This window comes from Epinephelus lanceolatus, chromosome 3, assembly GCF_041903045.1.
Source record: "Epinephelus lanceolatus isolate andai-2023 chromosome 3, ASM4190304v1, whole genome shotgun sequence".
Taxonomy (NCBI): Eukaryota; Metazoa; Chordata; class Actinopteri; order Perciformes; family Serranidae; genus Epinephelus; species Epinephelus lanceolatus.
In genome coordinates, this window is record NC_135736.1 from 18,457,174 (window position 1) to 18,480,546 (window position 23,373).

At 44.9% G+C, this 23,373-nt stretch overlaps 1 protein-coding gene across 3 annotated transcripts in view; it reads left to right on the plus strand.

The window, feature by feature from the left end:
- The window catches only part of adgrl1b (adhesion G protein-coupled receptor L1b), a 31,867-nt gene extending 8,613 nt beyond the window's left edge, over nt 1-23,254 (plus strand). Inside the window, exons 2-25 of one of the 3 annotated variants that reach the window (XM_033624109.2) lie at nt 1,988-2,107; nt 4,384-4,597; nt 5,108-5,217; nt 7,377-7,584; nt 8,152-8,416; nt 8,520-8,859; nt 8,944-9,237; nt 10,855-10,958; nt 11,098-11,283; nt 11,399-11,437; nt 11,529-11,709; nt 11,833-11,955; nt 12,131-12,348; nt 13,592-13,765; nt 15,133-15,345; nt 15,441-15,661; nt 15,815-15,881; nt 16,030-16,118; nt 17,812-17,980; nt 18,075-18,224; nt 18,324-18,420; nt 18,507-18,617; nt 19,969-19,992; nt 20,311-23,254. In XM_033624109.2, the coding sequence (XP_033480000.1) occupies nt 2,038-2,107; nt 4,384-4,597; nt 5,108-5,217; nt 7,377-7,584; nt 8,152-8,416; nt 8,520-8,859; nt 8,944-9,237; nt 10,855-10,958; nt 11,098-11,283; nt 11,399-11,437; nt 11,529-11,709; nt 11,833-11,955; nt 12,131-12,348; nt 13,592-13,765; nt 15,133-15,345; nt 15,441-15,661; nt 15,815-15,881; nt 16,030-16,118; nt 17,812-17,980; nt 18,075-18,224; nt 18,324-18,420; nt 18,507-18,617; nt 19,969-19,992; nt 20,311-22,298 (5,655 nt within the window). In that variant the 5' untranslated portion in view covers nt 1,988-2,037 and the 3' untranslated portion in view covers nt 22,299-23,254. The remainder of the gene's footprint in view (nt 1-1,987; nt 2,108-4,383; nt 4,598-5,107; nt 5,218-7,376; nt 7,585-8,151; nt 8,417-8,519; nt 8,860-8,943; nt 9,238-10,854; nt 10,959-11,097; nt 11,284-11,398; nt 11,438-11,528; nt 11,710-11,832; nt 11,956-12,130; nt 12,349-13,591; nt 13,766-15,132; nt 15,346-15,440; nt 15,662-15,814; nt 15,882-16,029; nt 16,119-17,811; nt 17,981-18,074; nt 18,225-18,323; nt 18,421-18,506; nt 18,618-19,968; nt 19,993-20,310) is intronic. The other 2 variants (XM_033624112.2, XM_033624111.2) reach the window with 2 other exon arrangements.
- Nucleotides 23,255-23,373: the final 119 nt, after the last annotated feature.

Below are 23,373 nucleotides of genomic sequence, written 5' to 3' on the forward strand. Positions count from 1 at the left end.
ACCAAATATATCAGAATGAACTTCGGGTATATTTGTGTATAATGATGTACAAGAATATTCGCGTTTGATTAAATGGCGCAGCCATAAAAACCTTGAAGTCTTACATCTGAATATTTCACTTCATAGAGAGTTGGAACAAGCTGTTACAGACAGATGGGAATAATAACAATCTTAAAATGAATTAATGGGACTTAAAAGGAGAGCACTTTATGTTTAAGGGTTAATTTCATCATCAAAATAGTTGCAGATACATTTTCTGTTGCTATTGAGTCACTATATGCAGTTCCACTGTGTATACTGTATGTATGTATGTATGTACATTAATGCCTGTGTGTGTATGTGTGTGTGTGTAATTTATTTCACTCCAGGCTCACTACTCACACACTCACTTAGAGACTGCTGCTCCTCCAAGTAGGCCGGCCGGTGGCCCGGGGCTGGATTTTGGTTGCAGGCGGGGAGCATGGTGCTGCGAACAGGGGGACTGGGTGTGTGGCTTTGTCAAGGCCCATCAGTGTCCTTGCTCTACTTACTCTGCATCAACACTTAAGGGTGTGTGTGTGTGTGTGTGCGTGTGTGTGTGTGTTCGTGAGCGAAAGAGAGAGAGAGAGAGAGCAGGAGCGCAATGGGGGTTTCAAGCAAAAGAACATGCTGCCATAAGGGTTTTGGATGAGACGAGACGTATTGTGTGTGTGTGTGTGTGTGTGTGTGTGTGTGTGTGTGTGTGCGCACATGTGTGTGTATGTGATGAAAAACAGAAAGGTCCGCATTCTACTGAGTCTTTTATGCACTATGTTTAGTGTGTGTGTGTGTGTGTGTACGTGTATCACGGTAGACCTGAGGCCTTTATTACAGTCTTGTTGGTTCAGTGGACTTCAAGAAGGCAGAGGTTTCTGTTCTCTTTCATACGTGTGTGTGTGTGTGTGTGTGTGTGTGTGCATGTGCGTGTGTTTGTGTGTGCCCTGCACATGCACAACCCTTTGAATGCATGTTGGACATTTGTTGAGGAGTGACCTAAATCTGTCTGCCATCATTACCTAACAAGAAGACGGAGAGAAAAGCAAGTTGCAAATAAACACACGCAAGCACACATATGTATATCTGCACACGCACATACGCGCACACTCCCTAAAACGCACACACACACACACACATGCACACAGACTGGAGACCATCATGGTGGATGGATACTCTGCACACACCGCAGCGGCAGATTGAGAATGCTAAGCAAGAAATGAAATAAATAAATGCAATGCCGTGCATGATGCAGTTCAGCCTCCATCCTCCCTTCTGTCCAGGGCCAAGAGTTCAGTCTATATTAAGGAGTCATATTACTGTTGTTCTCTTGTATCTTGCCCGCCTGCGTCCCGTATGTTCCCTCGTAGAACTCCACAGCACAGCATCGCCCTCTGATCACCTGCGCCCTCAGTCAGCTGTTTACTTCGTTACCCCTGCTGGGGGAGAGATCGTCTCCACGACATCATTTATTTAGGATTACTGAAAAGTGGCCTAAGCTGAGCCCAACACTCTGCCGGTGTGTGTGTGTGTGTGATAGAGAGAGAGAGAGAGAGTGTGAGGATAGAAAGATTAAGACTCTTTTATGGGTCAGCGGCCACTGTTGCTCCCAGCTAATTACGGACTTAAAACACGTACTCACATGTGTGTGCTTTCACTCACAGATACACACACCCAGCATATCTCTCCCTCTCTGTCTCCCTTTAGACCGCACTGTGCTATCACCATGGTAACAGGAGATTGAGGGACTTTTCACTGCACCGAATGCTCAATTGTTATCTATTTCTCTCTCTCCTCCCTGTCTGTCCCTGTATTATTCTGTCCCCCTCCCACCCTGTTGTGTGTTCTCACGTGCACTCTTTCACTGTCAGTGTGTGTTACACACCATCGCATGCACACACACACAGACTGATCTCACAAGAAGATGCTGCACTTCTTCACTCCCAATCTCACACTTCCACTGCTTCCTCCCCAGGCTCTCCTAACGCAGCTGGTGGTGTGACATCCTAACTCTTCCCGCCCAGCATGGCTGCGTCCCTGTGGTTCCTGGGGGTGTGTGTGCTCACTCTGGCTCACGTTGCCCCCTCCAGCCAAGGTAAGCGTAACGGCATTGAGGTGGTATAATGTTGAGCTGTTGATCCTGACACAGCGATCAGAAAGATGAATCACAATTTTTTTTTTTAAAGGAAGCAATAGATGATGCCAGTGCTTCCTAGATTTGGGTGACTCAAATGTAAGTCATTGTTTTGCGAAGTGAGCAAAGTCGTCACGAGAAGTGGAACTCAGCCCACTGCCTGTGAAGAAAGTCATGTTGTGACCCACATAAACAAAAGCTGAAACATTTGAAGTGAGCAGCTTGCCAAAGGGAGTCGTTTGAGAATCCGCCTGTAGCTCCTAGTTAATAAACAATCAGTCATTCAGCACCACGGACAGTTACAGTACACCAGCAGCATACTGATCACGCCGACGTGTTGGCTTTGAATGTGGCTTTAATCCTGATGCGGCGAGCACCTTTTCATGCGTACATGATACTCAAGATGATGTGAACAACAGGATTAAGGTAATGGTAATGTGATTTTCTCCAATAACCCTGGTTTACATGGATTAATATGGCAGTCAGGTGGGTTTACACACACACACAAACACATAGATGTGACTTAGTGAGATCCAGCGTTCAAAGGAAAGAAAATAAAATCTCATTCTTGTCAATTTGTGTTTACGGAGCATCTGACAGCCGAATGTATAAGCTTTATCCTCCCTACTGACTTAAAACACAAGATATTGTGATGTGCCCACGCTTCACATCGCATGCAGGTGTCACAGCGGAGGTGCGGTGTGATTTATGTCAACAATCATCCTCTGTTTGCCTCTGGGAATCCCTCCAGTGTAGGTGTTCGCACATGTCTGCATTTTAAAGATTTAATTAAATCACACTTGAGGTGCAGGAATGTGCGTTAACTATGTTGTGCTTACACCAAGTACAGGTTTAGATTGAGATAATCAGAGTGTGATGTTTAAATGACATTTGCTGTAATTGCAAAATTATTAGAGTGTGTGTCTGTGTATGGCTGATTAAATCCCTGGAACTGTATTTAAAGGAGTACTCATCCATTTTGCATATACAGGTCTGTATAATCACCACTGGGAGTACCACTCAGCCTGTGGAAACACTTGTTTTTCTGTGGCTCTGGAGGGATCTTTTCAAAGTCTGAAAAAAAAATAACCCAGATGATGTCATTAAGATTATCTAAATTTAGGCTTTTGGGCTACAATTTATAACAGACCCATACAGAGACTGAAATCTCATCCTCTGCTTCAATTTTTACCATTTGCTTCGCCATGTTAGAGGCGTGGTTCCATGGATGGCAATGCTGATCGGCCGCTTTGGTCCAGATTAATGGATGGATTCTCATTTGTGATTTCCAGTGAAATGTCTCAACAATAGAGTGCAATGAAATTTGGTATATTTGAGACTTAGCATCAGTATGTTGGCATTGTCATTAACATGCTGATGAGCATTTATCTCAAAGTACCACTCATGCCTGACTGAGCTATTAACATGGCTGAATCTTGATTAAAAGCTGTCCCTCGTGAGCTCCCCAGCTTTATGAAAGTGCAATATGAAACTGCTAGATTGCCCTTTTAAGTCGTGATACAGGCTTGTACAAATCAACCACACTTCCTACAAAGAGACAACCAGATTATTTGCTGTCTAAAGGCTCATCTATACTCTTTGCATACAAAAATAGATCAGTTTATTTCACCCTTTGTAATCATCACTGCCCACATACTCCCATGAACTCTTTATGTTGACACAGATACATCAACTAGACGTCACTAGAGGAGGACAAACATGGCGATGGTGGAGGAGGTCATAATAATGTACCTTTTAAGGGAGGCATTGTAGAGGAAGGTGGTCTATGAGGCTATTAAATGCACCATGACATGTGGATAGAGATTTCCTTTCACTACAGTGCTGATTTGTTCCTTTCCTTTTTTTAAAAAAAATGTCTTCATTGTGTCCTACAGTCCCATCTCACTTGAACTATACGCTACACTGCCCCCACGACTGCTCCATTTCATCTGCCTTCATAAGCTTTCAGAAAATGAGCACCACTATAGACAAGGCTCCATCAGTGTGTCTATACACATCTAATGCTGAGCAACAATGAACCTTTGTTTTGTTTTTTTTTTCACAAAATATCACAATGATTTCTGTCAACTGGATTCTCCAGATCAACACAGTCTGAAGACAAAATAAATGATTGTTCTTTTAACAAACTCTGTTTCCTTTCTATTTTCCTCCACCCTTCACCATCTGCCTCATCTCATCCCCCTCGTCTTCCCTCTACATCCACCCCTCATGAACAGCTATGTCCCGGGCCGCCATGCCGTTCGGGCTGTTGCGCAGGGAGCTGGCATGCGAGGGTTACCCAATAGAGCTGCGCTGCCCAGGAAGTGACGTGGTCATGGTGGAGACAGCCAACTATGGACGCACTGATGACAAGATCTGTGACGCAGACCCCTTCCAGATGGAGAACACACAGTGTTACCTCCCTGACGCACTCAAGATTATGGCCCAGAGGTGTGTATGTGTTGCTTTACACGACTGTGTTTGTGTAAGAGCTTAAATCATACAGCAAAGACGCAAATTGAAATGTCACTCTCGTGCCATTTGAGTATGTGCAAACATTTTGGAAGCAGTTAAAGCAATCAATGAGAGCATCTACTGTTTCGTACGTACAGTGTGTGTGTGTGTGTGTGTGTGTGCACTGCTGTCCAACATACGTGTGGATTCATGTCAGAGGAAACGTTAGACAAAGCCAATACATGTGTGTACGTGCGAGTGCAGTAATCTCTCCAGCTGAGTCTGAGTGCCGGGCTGCACCATTAGCTGTGTACTCAGCAGTGTTTTCCTCGAAGAACTGATCAATATTCAGCGAGAGGGAGAAGGAGAGTAGACAAATGGAGTGTCCTTTGCTTCCCCTTTCCTGTCTGTTAATCACTTTACCTTCCTCCTTTGTTTTCCCTTCCTATCGTCCCTTTCACTCATCAATCCTCTCATCAATCCATCCATCCCTCTGCTGTCCTCCAGGTGTAACAACAGGACTCAGTGTGTGGTGGTCGCGGGGGTCGACGTCTTCCCAGACCCCTGTCCTGGAACATACAAGTACCTGGAGATCCAGTATGAGTGTGTCCCTTACAGTGAGTATGCATATATTTAAACACACATGTACACACACACACACACACACACACACACACACAAACATGATTACACACATATATGTGCATGCGTATGCAAAAAAAACACACAGAGATTTAACCTGTTTTTGTCTAGCTACATTGTAGGCTTACGGTGTTTTTTTCTTTTGTTCTTATAACCTCTGATGTCGACTGTATCCCTGAGAGATTGATGGATAGAACAGATTTTTTTTTCTCAGGGAGTGTGTGTGTGTGAAATATAAACAGAAAGTTGGATGGAGAAATGACAGAGAGGGAAACTGTAGGACATTTGCATACTGTATGTCTTCTGTGTGTGTGCGAGCGTCTGCGAGGGTGCGCGTACGCACTTGCGCGTGCATGCGTGTGTGTGTTTTCTTTTTCAGATTCACGCCACGGGAGTTGCTCTCTTTTCTCCACAGGAGCCTGATTGAGGGAAGGAGAGATCGTGGGGGGGAGGTGGAGGGAGGGGAGAAAGGGGGGTGGGGTGGGGCGGGAGGTGAGGGGGAGAGGAGAGGAGAGGAGGGGAGTATGCTGGGTCTCCTTTGTGCTTCTTTCTTTCTTTCTTTTATGTGAACTATAAAGTTTGTGGTGAGAATGAGTTCCAAAGTCTTTATCTGTGCAATTCTTTCTTTCTTTTCTCTTGCTTTCTTTTTTCTTCCTTTCTTCCTCTCTTGCTTGCTTTCTTGCTTTTTCTTTACTTCCCTTCTTTCACCCTCTGACTTCTCTTTCTTTCTCTCCCTCTTTTTTTTCCTATGCTTGAGTAGAAGTGGACCAAAAAGGTAAAGACAAAACATTGTAGCATCTTGATCTCTCCTTACCCCCGACCCCCACTCTTTTCTCTCCTTCTCTTCCTCTCTCCTACCATCTCTCTCTTCCTCCTACCCTAGGACGTTGTTTCGTAGTCATGCTGGATGTTGCCCCCCTTTTTTCATTTCCTACTCGGTTATTTTTTTTCCCACCCCCCATTTTATCCATCTCTTGTTGTTGAAACCCGTCCTTTTATCCAATTTTATCCAGGTTCTGCACCTAGTCTCTCTTCTTCCTGTTTTCTCTCTCTCTTTCTCTCTCTCTGGTTTCTTCCCCTCTTCTTGCTCTCTTGCTCCTGGTCGATCTCTCTGTCTCTTGTTTCTCTCCCTCGGCCACTCTGTGCACACACAAACATAAACACAACACAAACATAAACATAATCCTCTCGGCCTTTTCTCTGCTCTCTTTTTCACACACAAGCACCTTTTCTTTCTTTCTTTCTTTCTTTCTTTCTTTCCTTCTTTCTTACTTACTTACTTTCTTACTTTCTTTCTTACTCTCTCTTCCTTCAAGTCATTCCTTCCTACTTGTCTGATCATCCTCTTCATGCTTATTTTCCCTTTTTCTTCCCTTATAGGAAGAGCCCCTTATTTATCTTCATAGGAAAAATAAGACCAAATGTGTGTGATTGTATATCCTTCTGGATGTGTGCTTACCAAGCACTGCTTCTGTGTGTGAGTGTGTGTGTGCATGCCTATCTGCATGCCAGTGTGAGACTGTACAGTATACATATGTGTCCATACAGTTATTGACATGTGGGTGGACCAATCGTTGTGCTCGGCGTAAACTAACCTGCCCTCTCATTCACTTCAAGGCAAAATTTAGCCCCGCCTTCTGCGTCCCTGACTCTACCTCACACTCTTTTTCACTCTTTTTGCACTAACCCACCCACCCACACACACACACACACACATGCACACACACACAAAGCACATAAATACACTCACACACCTTTCATTGCAGTGTCCCTGTTGTATTACTCACCACACACACACGTACACACACACACACACACACACACACGCTAACAGTGTGTAATACGACACACTTTTACGTCTCTTCTGTTGCTTGCCTCTCGAGATCAGCACAGGTGTTTTAAATCCCTCTCTCTCTTTTTCTCTTCATTATTTTTTCTTCTTGCTGCATCAACTGCATCTAATTCGATCCATTTTTCATGCATCGATCCATTTTCTCCCCACACCTGCCTCCACTATCTTTCCACTCTTTTCCCCCCTCTCCCTCACTTCCCTCCCCACTCCTCTTCTCTCCCACTCTTCTTCTTCTTCTTTCTCACATCCTGCTGTCTTCCCTTCCTAACTCCCATCTTCCAGTTTTCGTGTGCCCCGGCTCACTGCTCAGCATCCAGCCGGCCTCTTCTCTCCTGGAGGCGGAGCATCAGTCAGGGGCGTGGTGTAAGGACCCGCTGCAGGCTGGTGACAGGCTGTACGTCATGCCGTGGACGCCATATAGGACGGAGGTGCTGTATGAGTACGCCTCCTGGGACGACTACCGTCAGAACAGAGTCACCACCACCTATAAGTGAGTGATGTCCGTGTGTACTCATGTCACCTTGTGCTCTGGACAAGGCTGAAAACAGGCTTCTATGACTGTTTTTTGATTGCTTACAACAATCACAGTTAAAGTTATTAATTTTAGGATTTTTATTTATTTGATGCTTTTTGTGGCTGGTATTTTTTCTGCTATAGCCATTAAATGTGTCAACACTCATTAGTTAACTCTTTATATAGTAGTTTGCATTGTCAGTGGCGGAGTCCGCCATTCTCACTCTTGCTTAAAACAGTGTACATATGCACAAAGGGGCACAGAACTGCTGTTAGATAATGATTTACATGTTTATAGAGGACAGGAATATATGAGATCATATTTTCTTAATCTAACAGCACAGATACAAAAATATGTCATGTAAAATGACCAGAACTGTGACAGAAAAATGTGAGTTCATGTCAGATCTGGAGCTTGACTGAGGAAAAACAGGTTTTCAGGGCCTTTACCCTCTTTTCCTGATTAATAATATGGATTAAATCCTGATATAAATCAAGTAAATTTGTAAGTACACTTACTATTCCTCATCATTCTCTGTCCTAGGTTACCTAGCCGCGTGGATGGTACAGGCTTTGTGGTGTATGACGGCGCTGTGTTTTACAACAAGGAGCGAACACGCAACCTGGTCAAGTACGACCTACGGACACGCATCAAGAGCGGTGAGGCCGTGGTGGTCAATGCCAACTACCACGACACCTCGCCGTACCGCTGGGGAGGGAAGTCAGACATCGATCTGGCTGTGGACGAGAACGGCCTTTGGGTGATCTACTCTACTGAAGCCAATAATGGACGCATCGTGGTCAGCCAGGTACAGTGGGAGGAAGGAAAACAGATCGATGATTGGAAAGAAAGAAGAAAGAAGGGCTGTAGATGAATCCTCTCATCTTCCTGTGCCTTTTTGTCTTTTGCAGGTGAACCCGTACACCCTGCGCTTCGAGGGTACGTGGGCCACCGGCTTTGACAAGCGAGGGGCGAGCAATGCCTTTATGGCCTGTGGCGTGCTCTACGCCGTGCGTTCCGTCTTCCAGGATGACGAGGGGCAGGCGGACGGCCGAGTCGGCAGCGACATGGTGGTTTATGCCTACGACACCAGTCGTGGACAGGAGCTGCCTGTTCAAATACCTTTCCCCAACCCTTACCAGTACATCTCCTCCATAGACTACAACCCCAGAGACAACCAGCTGTATGTGTGGAATAACTACTATGTGCTGAGATACCCGCTACAGTTTACGCCGCCACCACCCACTAAAGGTTTGTGCAGCAAGTCCAGTTGTATATTTGGACATACTGGTATGGAATGAAACTAGAGAATCAACAGTGTTTTCTTCCCTCCAGGTCCCCTCTCCTCTCTGATGACGACCGTCCGCTCCTACACGGCCACTGTTGCGCTGACCCCAGTACGACCGTCAGCCTCTCATCCAATTGGCGTCATCAACCGAGGACCCTTTGACCAGCGCCCAATCACAGCGATGGTTCCTCTGACCCCACGTCCACCTCTGCGTGTCCCCCTTGCTCCCGGGGGCCCTGGTCAGGTGGGCGGATGTGAGGGCCGGGTGGCACGAGGGGTGCAGTGGCCACCCACGCTGAAGGGAGAGACAGTGGAGAGACCCTGTCCAAAAGGGTCACTGGGTAGGTGTGGCGTGCATGTGTGTGTGTGTGTGTGTGTGTGTGTGTGTGTGTGTGTGCAGATGTGAGCATGCCAGCGTGTGTGTGTGTGTGGTATTTGCATGTGTGTGTCTGTATCTCGTTTCCCTTTGAAATGTAGTCGGATGTCCCCTCTTTGAACTTGCCCTCAGATGAGAGAGAGAAGAAAGAGGTTATAGTGTCAAGAGAGGCTGAGTTCGTCAACTCTTCCTCTCGCTGTGCAGCTGTCTTCCTCAGTGTAGCACTCCCTCCACGCAAAAGCCGTTATGGAGATTATGGAGATAAGCCTGTGGTGCATTTTGCCTCGTCCTAATCACGCTGAATGGATTGGACATGGTTTGAGCACAGAGGTGACGATTTCACTGGGGGATAATCTAATATTAAATCTTGTTTATTACTGAACGCGGGTGAGGCTGTTGTCTCATAAATACATTTAATTTTCAGAAGTGGTGTGTAACACGCTCTCTTGCCCTATTTTTTTCATAAAATATCTTCGCAAAGTACCAATTAAGATTTTCTAAGTTGGAAGTTAGCGGCATGGTTCAGTCTAAAAGTTAGGGACATGCTGGTGAAGACAATCAAACAAACTAAAACTTACCAGTCATCAACCGAGGTGTTGTTGTTAGATGCTAATGAACACCAAACCAAAGATGAAAGAGTGAATACTGCACTGTTATCCAGCAGGTGGACTCAAACCCAGCTTCACATGCTAATGTTGATATCCCCATATTAGGTATGTATTTTTTTAAGCTTAACATGGGGTCCTTCTGCACACAAGTGGCCAAAAAAAACACCTTCCTTCTTTTTCTTTATAGAAACTAAATCATAACCCCCAATACAGAATCCATTACTAGACTCCAACAGCCAGAATTCTATTGGGAGCACATATTTTTAGGTTTTTTGAAGTATGTATTAAAGTACATTTTGAAGTCTTTGGGGAAAAACGAGGAATTTATTGACAGCTTTGTCTTTTTTATAATCATTGATGAAATCCATATTTAATCAAGCAGCTGTTCCTCTAAACAACACATTTGATTATTTCGTTGCTACAAGAAAAAAAAAGAAGAAATTGTAATTTAAAAAAAGTGTTTTTATTGTGTTTTAATTGATCTCCACAAAAATTGACAGACAATCATGCACAGCTTTCTCTGCCTTCCCAACCCCAAAGCAATGCCCCAAAAAGTAAAAAAATAAATAAATAAAATTGAATTAAAGAAAAAACAATATAAAAATCATAAATAATTAAAAGAGGAAGAGAAAAAAGAAAGTTTCAGAGCGTTACATGCTTTGGTTGCAATTTTGACAGTAGGAAAGTTGCTACTGAATATCACATTACAATTTGCACTGGAAAGCTAAATAAACAAACACATTACAGAGCTGCATATTCACCATTAGTCCCTGAAGCTGCCCTTTTTGCCATAAAATCTATATATGGTTGCCTTATTTTTAAAAAGTCCTTACTTTTACATTAGGTAAGTGTTATTGGGCCGCATGGGAAAACATGCAAGGAGAAAGAGAAGTGACAAACCACCTCAGGTCCTGCACAACTCAAGCTATCCTTCCTTTTTCTGACAGTCTGTGTCACCCCGTCTGTCTCTGCAGGTATAGCCTCCTATCAGTGCATGCAGTCTCCGGTGGGCTGGAGCTCCAGAGGGCCTGACCTTTCCAACTGCACCTCTCCCTGGGTCAGCCAAATTGCACAAAAGGTTAGTCTCGCACACATAAATACACACACATGAACACACACATATACACGCTGTGCAAATGCCCTAAAGCCACTCAGCAAGCAGTGCTCTCTTAAATGTCAAAACATTTGACATTACAAACGCCCCCACCTCACTCCAGATTAAGAGCGGAGAGAACGCGGCCAACATCGCTGGGGAGTTGGTCAACCTGACCCGGGGACGGATCTATGCCGGTGACGTCAGCATGTCGGTCAAGCTGATTGAACAGCTATTAGACATCCTGGACTCCCAGCTCCAGGCCTTGAGACCAGCCAATAAAGAGTCGGCAGCACGGAATTACAACAAGGTAAATTGTTCCTGTTGTCAGTGCAGAAGTGTACATGTACTTGACCTTTCCTGGAAATGAGAGTGGAAATGTCAGCGATGATGATTCTATCAATAGATGTTTTTCATCTTTTCAGCTGCAGAAGAGGGAGCGCACTTGCAAAGCTTACGTTCAGGTAAGAGAGACAAGCAGACTGTCAGGCAGACGGATAGATAGTGAGATAAAGATCAGGAGTGAGAATGAAATACTCTCTGTCTCTCTGTTAGGCCGTCGTTCAGACAGTTGATAACCTGTTGGGTCCTGAGGCTCTGGTGTCCTGGGCGGATATGAGCAGTGTTGATCAGTCCCGCTCGGCATCGTTGCTATTAGACGCGGTAGAGAAAGGAGCATTCCTATTGGCTAACAATCTCTATGAAGGTCGCTTCAGTGACAGAGCACCAAATGTTGGTATGTGGTCTCTCTCTTTTTATTTATTTTATTTATTATTATTTATTTCTTTTGCTCTCCACGTCGTGAAAATTAGCACTTCATCTAAGCTTTCGTGTCTGATCTGTTCCTGTGTGTGCACAGATCTGGAGGTGTATGTGCTAAATACAGAGGCAGATATACAGGACCTGACCTTTCCTCACTCCTACGACAGCGACAGCATCTTGCAGATATCAGCACTGGCTCTGCAACAGTACAGCAACAACGGTCTGTGACGCACACCAAAACTAATCAACATTTTACACAGTGACAGCTCAGCATTATAAAATATATTGCTTGGGTTAGACAAGTAACTGGCTATGGAAATAACACTAGTTTTCCTCCACATATCAACTGTCTCCTGTTAAATGTGCTCATCACTATGTCCCCGTTTCCTCTGCAGGCCAAGTGAAGCTGGTCCTCTCTCTCTATAAGAACCTGGGCTCTTTCCTGACCACCCAGAACTCGACTCTGCGGCTCGGGCTGGGGCTGGGTCAGGGTTCAGAGGCCAGGCGTAGGAGCCTGGTGGTCAACTCTCATGTCATCTCCGCCTCTGTGCACAGAGGATCCAACAGAGTGTACCTCTCCGAGCCTGTGATCTTCACTCTCAGGCACCTGCAGGTCTGTTTGGTTCAAAATTAATGTTAAAGGGGAGCTCTTTATGCTTTTCTCCATTTTCTGTCATATATTTACCACAGGGGTGTCAAACTCATTTTAGTTCAGGGGCCACATATAGCCCAATTTGAAGTGGAAGCTGATGAAGAAGCAGGTTAAGTCATCCCCTGCCTTACAATCTGAAGTTCAGCAGTAGGTCTCCCCTTATATTGTTTTAAGACAGAAGTCTGATACAGATTCTTTTGTACTGAAGCTGCTGGTTGACAATATTTTGCACAATGTTCAATATCTTTAAATATGACCATATAGAAAGTACTTATTATTATTTGAGAGATCTGTATTCTAGTCAGAGTGAAAAGCCTCTAAGGCAGTATTTTACATGAAGTATCTGCTCACTGTTTAAATTGCTCCTGAAACCTCTCAGCCTTCACATGTGCATCAACATTAGGTGTGCAAAGTCATCTAGAGGGCTGGATTGGACCCTTTGGCGGGCAGGATCTGGCCCCTGGCTCATATATTTGACACCCCTGATCTACCGTATATTATAACAAGGTCAGATGTTCATGTTAAATGTAGGAAAAGTTTCAAGTAATGACGTAAATGTATGCAGAAGGCCTCAGATTTTTCCTGAATACTCTGTTTTCAATGAGTTCTTCTTTTTACGTCACACTATGACAGATTTCTTTATATGTCAATCTGCCCCAGGCAAGTCTCTGCAAATTTTTACAATACAAAGCCTACAATGCTACATATAATTATGTGGTAACGTCAGGGAAACATTGAAACTTGGTCGACAGTTTTGTAAATTTCTTCCTGAGTCAATGATTTTTAAATCATTTCCCCTGCTGGAACATGTCCAGCTGTGAAGATTTTGGTGCTGCTATTCTCTGTTACACTTATTCCCGGCTGCAATGATGACGCAGATGTGGATGACATGGAAATATGGACCAATCAAAGCAGACTGGGCTTTTTCGGGAGGGGGGCGTAAAAATACAGGTGCTAAAATGGAGCGTTTCAAACAGAGGGAGAATACAGGTGTTTCAGCATAGACAGAATGAGGTGTGTATGTGAGTGTTTCTGAACACTAAAGCAGGTAAACATGTTACAGTAGAGGCCCAAAATACATATAAGTATGAACATGAAAATGAAAAGGTCCCCTCAAAGACATAAATCCCTTCTGTGCAGACTCTGATTACTAAGTATTCTTTAAAGGCACTAATATATATTTCATATGTGTTTGTCCTCACAGCTGGAGAACCACTTTGGCCCGAACTGCTCTTTTTGGAACGGATCAGGTGTTTCTGGCAATGGCAGGTGGTCCACGCAGGGCTGCCGCCTGTTACACACCAACAACACTCACACTACCTGCGCTTGCAACCATCTATCCAGCTATGCTGTCCTCATGACGTATCAGCAACCTGCTGTGAGTGACACACACCACAACACAACACATTTAAAGGTATATTATGGAGGAAGAGTCAGTTACTCTTTGTAATCCTTCAAACTTGGCCTCTCCTCCCTTCATTACTTGGACGTACACTGCGAGCTGCTACGCTGTTGTAGGAACATTAAATTTGTTGTAATGGAGAAGCCGAAACTTTAGCAAGCAAAATAAGCTAACCGCCAGCACCTACGCGTCCAACAGAAAACCGTCCAACTCCACGTCGCTCAGTGCTTGCCTGTGGAAGAAAAAGTGAAAGCCAACCACAGATTCACTCTTTTGGAGCGAGCTTTGTCTGCTTTTTTTTTGGTACTGTGGCCACACTTTCTGTAGCTTCCTCTTGGATGTGTGCTGCAAGTATCTGCTCAAAACTTTTTTTAAAAAAGTCCCGACCTCCCCTGCACGTTGTTTTTGGCTGGAGGCTACATGCCCAGAAATGCCCACAGTAAAATAAGAAAATACAGGCAGAGGGCAGAGTCTCTGCATATAAATACACCGCCACACGCTTCTAGTGGGTCATAAGTGATGATTGAGAGAGATTACTTTTGCGTGAGCCTATACATTATTTTTTAGAAGTCATGAATAATATATCCATTTAAATCACCTTCACGGCGGTCAGGCAGCAGATTTAAGGCAACAGTATGTGTGTGCTTTTGCTTCATTTGCATGGACCTCCTCTTGTACAGGAGGACGACAGTGTAGCAAAATGTTATCTCACTCACCTTGACTTTCAGTGTGTTTAATTTTACAGATTATAAGCCAAAATGCACACCGCACTGAAGATAGGCATGCACAAGTTTTCTCTGTGTATGCAGCATTTCTGGATACATATGAATGGCCTGTATTCAACATCATTACTGCTATAGTTTTCTTTTCAGTTGGCCAGGTGCCAACCTTTAACTTCATAAATCCAGCTCCATCCTCGGCCAACAATAGCTTCCTGACTCCACCTTTATGCACCCATTTGCTGAAGCGCAGTTGGACTTCACCGTGCTCTCCAAAATGTTGTTTAAAAATCAAACACAGAGGGGGTGATAATTGTGTGGTTGTAGCTGTAAGAGAGAGAGAGAGAGGGAGAGTGATAAATGCTGCAGGCTATTTTGTCCTGCCATGAAATTGAATTAAGTGTTTCTCTGCAAGATGTTCTCTTTGTTCGGTGTGATTTTATTCATCTGAATAAATGTTTTGTAACACAGGGACACACAACCAGACGAAAAGACACACGAGCGCTCCACACCACATCACAAATATCTGCCTACATTCATACATGCGCTCTTCATGATCACATAAAACATGTTTTTTAATCTGTCTTTTCTTCCTTTCCTGTCTTCTTGCCTTATCTTCATCAGTTCGGGGTCGGTGTAGAAGAGCTTCTCGTCTATGTGGTTTCCTGGGTTGGCATCTCTGTAGCGCTGGTGTGTTTGGCCACCTGCCTTACCACCCTGTGCTGCCAGGGGGCGCCCTGGCACACAGACCACAGCACCATCCACTGCAACCTGTGGGCCAACCTGCTCATCACAGAGCTGCTGTTCCTGGTTGGTGCCAACAAGACGCAATACACAGTGAGTGCTCAGATGTGACTGTGGCTGTAGTTTAAAGCATTTTGTGTGCGGTAGCATTTTGTGAAGTATTCCTCCCTGTCTATCCAAATTTGCAGGTTGTGTGCTCCATCATTGCTGGCCTGCTGCACTTCTCCCTGCTGTCAGTGTTTTGCTGGTTGTGTTTGGAGGGGGTGGAACTGTACTTGCTGCAGAGGGAGGTATTTGAGGGGCGTAACTCCAGGAGGAAGTATTTCTACCTGTGTGGCTATTCTATTCCTGGGCTGGTGGTGGCCGTGTCTGCAGCCATAGACTTCAGAGGCTACGGCTCAAAATCTGCGTACGTTGACTGACCTGGTTGTGTCTGTGTGCATGTTTTTGGATGGAGACAGTTCCTTTCCTGCATATTTCAATTCTTGTGTCAGCTTTTTTAGATATTCTTAATTTACACTGATTAGTTTGTGTGCTTCTATGTTTGTGTGCATGTGTGTAGATGCTGGCTGCGAACAGACAATTACTTCATCTGGAGTTTCCTTGGACCCGTCGGTGTCATCATTACGGTGAGAGCTCACGCTCGAACACAAACGCCAACCTTTTTTATACATTGTCATATATCCTGGATCATCAGCGTGTAATGACATCACGCTGAGTCATTACTGATGAGTACATTTGAAACAGTGTGTGCTGTTCGATCTTTTTGTCCATTAGTTGAACCTGGTTGTCCTGGTGATGACCTTACATAAGATGCACAGCACTGCTGCTTTGAAGCCAGACTCCAGTCGCCATGACAACCTGAGGTAAGTACAGTGTCTCATGCTGATCTGTTTTGGGTGATTATGTCTAGAGCTCATTGTGTTTCAGCAGCTTTGGCTCTGATCACACGGTAATTAGAGAAATGTAGTAAAGTCGTATTGATAAACTGAAAAAGGTTTATAGAAAATTTTACTGATATTTTCTCTGCCTTCCTGTGGCATTTTCATCTGTACTGTTATTATAATTTTATTATCTTTCATAGTTCTTGTATAATGTTGAATAGTGACCCAAACACCTGATTAAACCAGATATTAAAGTTAAAAGAAAACTGTAAAAACAAGTTTTGTATGAATGTTTCTTGAGCTGGAGACAGTCTGTTATGTGTGGAGAAGCCAGTATTTAGAGATTTTTAGTTATTGAAGATATTTAAGCCAATGTGAATTTCATGAAACAGATGGGATATGGTAAAGCTCCATCATTTAAAATAAATTCAAGTTGAGCTTTGGGAGCTTTTGGAATGAAATGCACTTCAGCAGTTTTGACAGCAGCATGAACTATTTTGCATCTCTGCATTTTGAGTACGTAAAGGCCAAACCTTAGCTATGCTGTAAAAATGAAAAATGAAGGGGGGTATTTGCGCTCAACAAAGGAAAAAGTGTTTTATTATTTGTAGTTTTTCAGTTTCTAATTAAGCTCAGGGAAGCTTGAGGATGATGTGGATGTATGCAAGCTCTTCTTTAAATTGCTAGACATTGATATCAGATACATGCACAGCAGTTTTTTGTGTCCATGGTTGAGCTGCCCTTTAAAGTAGAAACACAATTAAAGGGTAACTTTGGTCTTTTTCAACCTGGACTGTGTTTTCTCATATTGTGTCCAAATGACTAATGAAGACAGCATTCTTTTTTAAATTAGTCCAGTATTGTGTGAAAGCTCTGCAGCCAGCAGCTGTGAAACAGGCTGCAGTGTAACCACTTGGGGCAATTGTGCAGCGTCAGTTTACGTCCACTAAAAGTGCTTGTTTTTGCCACTGACAGGCTCAGATTGTTATTTCATGTGTCTGACGACATTATGGAAAGGATCCCTACGGATAGAGACCATTTTGTTTAACCAAAAACAACCCAGATATTGCTATTGGTTATTTATTCTAACCATACTAGGGTTGGTGATCTTTGGAAAAGTGGAGAGATGAACCAAGACTGTTTTTTGAGCTTTACTTTGTTTCTGTTAACTTTGAATGAAGTGTGTTTTACGATGATAAAATTACAGTTCATTTAAATGGAGTCTGGTGGGTTTGGCGATAGCAATTTCTGGGCTGTTTTTGATCGAATGAAAAGGATCTTACTCTTCAACAAAAAGGTCTGTCTCTGTATGGTATTTTCCATAATGTTGTCAGACACTTCAGATAACAATCTGAACCTGTCAGTAGCAAAAACAAGCAGTAGACGTAAATTGATGGTGCACAATTTCTCATTAACGCTACACTGCAGCTTGTTTCTCCACTGCTGGCAGCAGTGGTCTCCTGAATACTGGACCAATTTCAAAATTTGTTGTTCTCATTAGTTACACAGACACAAAAACCTGGGAAAATAGGGTCCTGGTTGAAAACACTGAGCTATGTGCTATTTAAAGCTTTAGGACCTGAAAAATCTAATTGCACAATCATTCTAGGAGATTTAGGTGAGTGAACTCTTGTTAAAATCACTTATCAGACTGAAAATTAAATGTCATTTCCAGGGCGTGGGCGGTGGGCTCCCTGACGCTGCTCTTCCTGCAGAGCGTCACCTGGTCCTCAGGCCTGATGTTCCTGTGTGCGCCGTCTCTCCTCCTGGCTTACCTCTTTTCTTCCCTCAACACCGCCCAGGGCCTCCTCATCACCATACTGCACTGCACCCTTGCCAGGAAGGTCTGTCTCTCTGTTCATGTGTCATTATGTAACTGCAAGACTCTGTAACATCATTATTTGTGACTAAACATGTTTTAATATATATTGCGTGTAGGGTCAGAAAGACTACGGTCGATGTCTGCGCCTCTCGCAGTGCTGCGCCACTTCCTCCTCCAGCTCTCCAGACTCTGTGAAAGGTGCCGCCCTGAGGTCCAACAGCCGCTACACCAGCAGCCAGAGTCGGAGAGCTACTGCGAACAGACAGGTACATTACAGTACACTAAACCTCTCAGTCTGTAGCTCTTTGTCTCGCTCTTACTGTGTCTGAGTCAGTTTGACCTTGCGTGGATTATTTCTGTTCCAGAGCCGAATCAGGAGGATGTGGAATGACACTGTTCGCAGACAGACTGAATCTTCTTTCATCGCTGCAGACGTTAACAACACACCTACTCTTAACCGTGGTGAAGATTTTTTTTCTGTTAAATGTCAGCATTGCCTCCCCTGTTGTTCAAGAATGTCATATTTATTTCTCTCCCTCTCTCCTCAGCTGCTCTGGGGAACCATTTCCTCACTAATCCAGTGTTGCAGACTCACGCCGGAGCCTCTCCTTATGACACGATGCTCGCCCAGGGATACAACCAACCCTTCACCTCCACAGGTATGTTTCACTACAATGTCCTGTCATTCTTCCTAATTATGACATTTCCTACACAGCTTACTCACTCTCCCTCTTTATGTTGGTATCTTTTACAGTTTCTTTTACTTATGTGTGCTCACAGTACCATGCAAATCTGTTATGCCACATTAAAAAACAGCTATAAAGGGCAACTTACCTACTGTATGTAGTTAGTATTTATGGAGGCAAGGCAAGTTTATTTATACACTACCTTTAAGGTATCATAAAAAACTGATTAATTAAAAGCCAAAGAAATAAAAAGTCTTTAGCATCATTTTAAAACTGACAGTTGCAGCACATCTTAGCTCCAAGGAGAGCTGGTTCCAGTAAAAACACTGAATTCTGTGTCAGATGGTGTGACCCTGCCCCAAAACCCTAATCCCAACTGCTCAACAACTCACAAAACTCAGCTGTTTGTTATGAGAGTCTGGCACTAGGTCACAGAATCTGACAGGTCACAGATCTTGGTGTTACTAGCAGTGGGCAGTGTAATGGCTAAAAGCTGTTTCAACACTTTTAGATTGAACTCTGGCACCACTTACTGACCACTTCCTACACATGTGAGAGAGCAAACATATCTGCAATATATTTTGGGCCCAGACCGCTGAGTGACTTACAGACAATAAGTAGGGCCTTGAAGTCAATTCTATATCTAACTAGAAGCCAGTGTAAGGATCTAATGACTGCAAAAATGTGCTCTCCCTTCTTGGTGTTTGTCAGTATTCTAACATGAAGGAAAGAGTGTTACTTCGAGTGGAGTTTGTTAGCGTATAAAAATAATTATCCAGCAGTAAATCCCTCCAGTTTCTTGATTAAAATGTGCACAGTCCAACCTGTGCTGGATTATTGTGGACAATCCTGATATCGATATGGAGGAGTCTTAGCAATTAAAACTAAAAGGATCCTTTGAATTTGGGTTTTAAGATTTGTGAATATGGGCAGGACAGATGAAATGTAAATGCTCTCTTATATTAAAAAGCTATGTGATGACATCACTGTTTCTAACTGAGCTCAAAGATATCTTTCATGCTGGCATAAATTACTTATATGCCTATATGCTGTGGTAAGATAATATTGCTTCATAATATCAGGTATCCAAATGACCGCTTGGGCTCTACTGTCTGAATTTTTTGATGTGGCTTCAGACTTTTGCTCAGTACAGTTTTTTATTTTTCTGTTTCTGTACAGTCTAAAAGTTTGAAATTAAACCTTGCAATGTTTTTGTTTTATACCAGTGTGGTGTTCTGTTTTTAATTTTTGACCTTGAAATGTTTGTCTTTTAAATGTTTTTTGATCCTTTCTCTCTTTGTCTCTCTGTCTTAACGTGGACCAGTAGGAACCTTCAGAAACAAGCAGAGTATGAGCTCTCCTTTGTTGTGCTCACTCAAATCATTGAGCGCCACTTCCTTGTGCAGTTCATAGACTACCTGTGCAACATTTGCACACAGTAATTATTCATAGACCATGACGACATAACATACATCCCTCCCATGTGGCCACATAATCGAACATTTCAGTAAAGAATATTGTTAATATCCAAATCTTGTTGGTGAAACCACACATGAACCTTAAACTCTGCTCATTCATTCATACGTTCATTCATGTCAATGTCTCAGTGTGAATGTTTTATGGTATCCCCGTTTGGTAACTGTCATCTTCCTGTTTCCTACAACAGAGGGTGGTGTGTCTCAGAGCCAGGAGTCCTGTGGGTTGGACAGTGTGTGTCTCAACGGAGGATACACCCCCAACACCTTCACCCTGCACGGTCTGGGAACCACACCTGGATCTCGAGCTGGAGTGGTGGGTAGCACTGACCTTCTGCGGGAAGGAGGAGGGATAGGAGGTGATGACATCTCCCCGGCCCTCCTCACCCCCCACGGGGCCACAGATCTGAGTAGCGGTGCTGGAATGCGCCGTAACCTCTCTGATGCAGCGGCACTGGAAAAGATGATCATCTCAGAGCTGGTGCAGAGCAACCTGAGGCCCTCAGTTGCCATGCCTGTTCCTCCTGAACGCTATGGAAGCCTGGCAAGGCCTCACCACCATGACAGGGCGGCTCTCACACACACTGCCACTTTGACTCGACACGCACAGCCACCACCCCAAGAGGGCTGGGCTGCCACCATGCAGCCGAATGCACGCCACAACGCACAAGAAGGCTGGGCGCATACACGGCACCACACACAGGACCCTGAGACACATTCCACAACAAAGGGACAAGATCACGCCACAACGCAGCGCTTGCAAGATGGTTGGTCACACTCACGAGTTTCTGGGGACTCTGAGTCCCGTGAGCTGCTTAAAGACGGGGACAGGTCATTGCAAGGCACTCTGAGTCGTCGCGGGCTCCAGGACAGGCAGCAAGCGCGTCCCCCTGATGTTCAGGCGAGGCCCTACTCAACCCTCAGTCGCACACCTGGTACTCTGTCCCGCCATCGTGGCGCAGTGGAGCCAAACGCAGTCACAGACAGAGACAGAGACAGGGACAGGGAGAGAGACAGGGAGCGCTACCGGGACAGGCCCCTCCCGCCTCCTCCTCCCCCTCCACCACAGGAGTCTGAGCCCCTGTATAAGGCTCTGGAAGAGCCGCTGCTGATAAAACAGAGGGAGGCAGGCGCAGAGACATGGAGAGGCCAGGACAGAGAGAAGGACGAGACATTTCTCTTAAAAAGAGATGAAATGATGGACGAATGGAGGGCAGGAACTGAGAGAGGGAGGGACGAGTCTTTTGCCTCTCAGACAAGAGATGGAGAGATGGACGAATGGAGAGGTGGAATGGAGAGAGGGAGGGAGGAATCTCATCTGCTGGAGAAGAGAGGTGGAAGGATGGAGGTTTGGCGGGGAGGAGCAGAGACGGACCAGGAAGAGACTTTTATAACTCAGAAGAAAGACTTTGGGATTGACGGATGGAGAGGCGGGATGGACAGAGAGAAAGATGAATCCTTGTTTTTAAAGGACAGAGATGGATGGAGAGCAGGGATTGAACGAGACAATGAGAAACAAAAGGATAGAGCGCTGGATGTGTGGAGAGGAGGGATGGATATAGACAGGGATGAATCTTTCCTGTTCGAGAGCAAAGATGGCGGTCTCGATGGGAGGAAACGAGGGAAAGAAAAAGGGTCTGTTCGGTTCCACGAACGAGAGGATTCTGACAGCTTTGCTCTGCCTTTGACTCCTGACCTTGACCTTGACCCCGACTCCTCACCAATCTACGCCCGAGATTCAAACCCCTCCCCGCTCTACCCCGGAGACCGACGCTCGCCTCCTCTCAGCATCTTCCCGCGAAGCTCTCCCCCAACAAATATCTTCGCTCCCCGAGACACTAACTCGCCTCCAAACAATCTCTACACCCGCCACTCCCCCCAGGTGTACAGCCGAAGCAGCTCCCCTCCTCGCTTCTACACCCGCACCTCCCCTCCGACCCTCTCGTACCCCGACAGCAGCCCTGAAGGTCCAGAAGAAGTCAGCCCCAGCGGCCAGCCCCAGCGGCCCGCCCTGGAACTGCCCTACAGCCTGGGGCGACCACCGCTGGGCCCACGGCCAAATCACCTGCAGACCTTCTACCAGCCGCCACCGCTGCCATCAAATGGAGAGGCAGCGTACACACCAGAGCCGACCTCTGAGGGAGACGACGGACAGATGCAGCGGGTGACGAGCCTGTGACTAGGGCGGTGGTGATCGGGACATAGAAACCAGGGAGGAGGAGGAAGAAGCTGGTGATAATAACAAATAATGATGATCAAACTGATGGAAATGATGATGACTATGATGATAAAGAGGATGATGATGATGATGATGATGATGGATGATAAAGGTAATGATGATGACAGTGATGGCTCCTCCCTGATTCTATCTCCCGATCACCACGAGACTTCCCCCTTTTCATGTTTTGTTACTTTTCTATGACTGTGATCCATTTATAACTCTTCCTCCTCCACTTCCTCTCCTTATCTTCTCTTTCCCGAAACCCTGCTGTGTCCTCCCGTCTCATTGGTGCTTATCCTTATTGGCCCATCGTCTAAGATTCTATTGGTTCGTCGGCTGGGTGTTGCCCTTCCCTGTAGCAAGCAAACAGTGTGTCAAAGAAGCACTTGTGTGTTGCCAAAAAAATCCTTTCAAAGAACATGTGCATGACTTTATAGTGGCTTTACAAGGCTACATACTGTATGAAAGTGTGTGTGTGAGCGTGTGTGCGAGCGTGCGTGCGTGTGTAGCTTGATGAGCATGCGTGCGTGTTAGGACGAATGTGTGTGTGAGTGTGTGTATATACATCATTCTTGTATAATTAATGTATCACAGTGAAGCATTTTATCAATATCAACTGGGGGGCCTCTTACACACATCCCCTCCTACTGATTTTGAACTCTTGACCAACCCCATTTCACATCAAGACCAAAACCCCCCGCCTCCGCCCCTCCCTCCGCTCGCCACAAACTGTCGGTGACGGAACTCGTTGCCATGGAGTTTGTCATAGCAACAGAACTCTTGACTCCAGAGCCAGAGATCATAAGAAACCTCAGAACTTTTCTGCAACCCCCTGAGATCCTTGTACATATCGACCTCAAGTGTTCTGATTGTCTTGTATTGCTATTGAAGTTCAAGTAAACATGTGAAATAAATGTTACTGTCTTTCTCTTTGTGTGGATGAACAGACAGAGGGAGGGGTTCACAATAAGGAGAAAGGTATCTGGATGGAAAAGGAGGAGAAGAAAGACTGTTGATGCATATAATGAGGAGA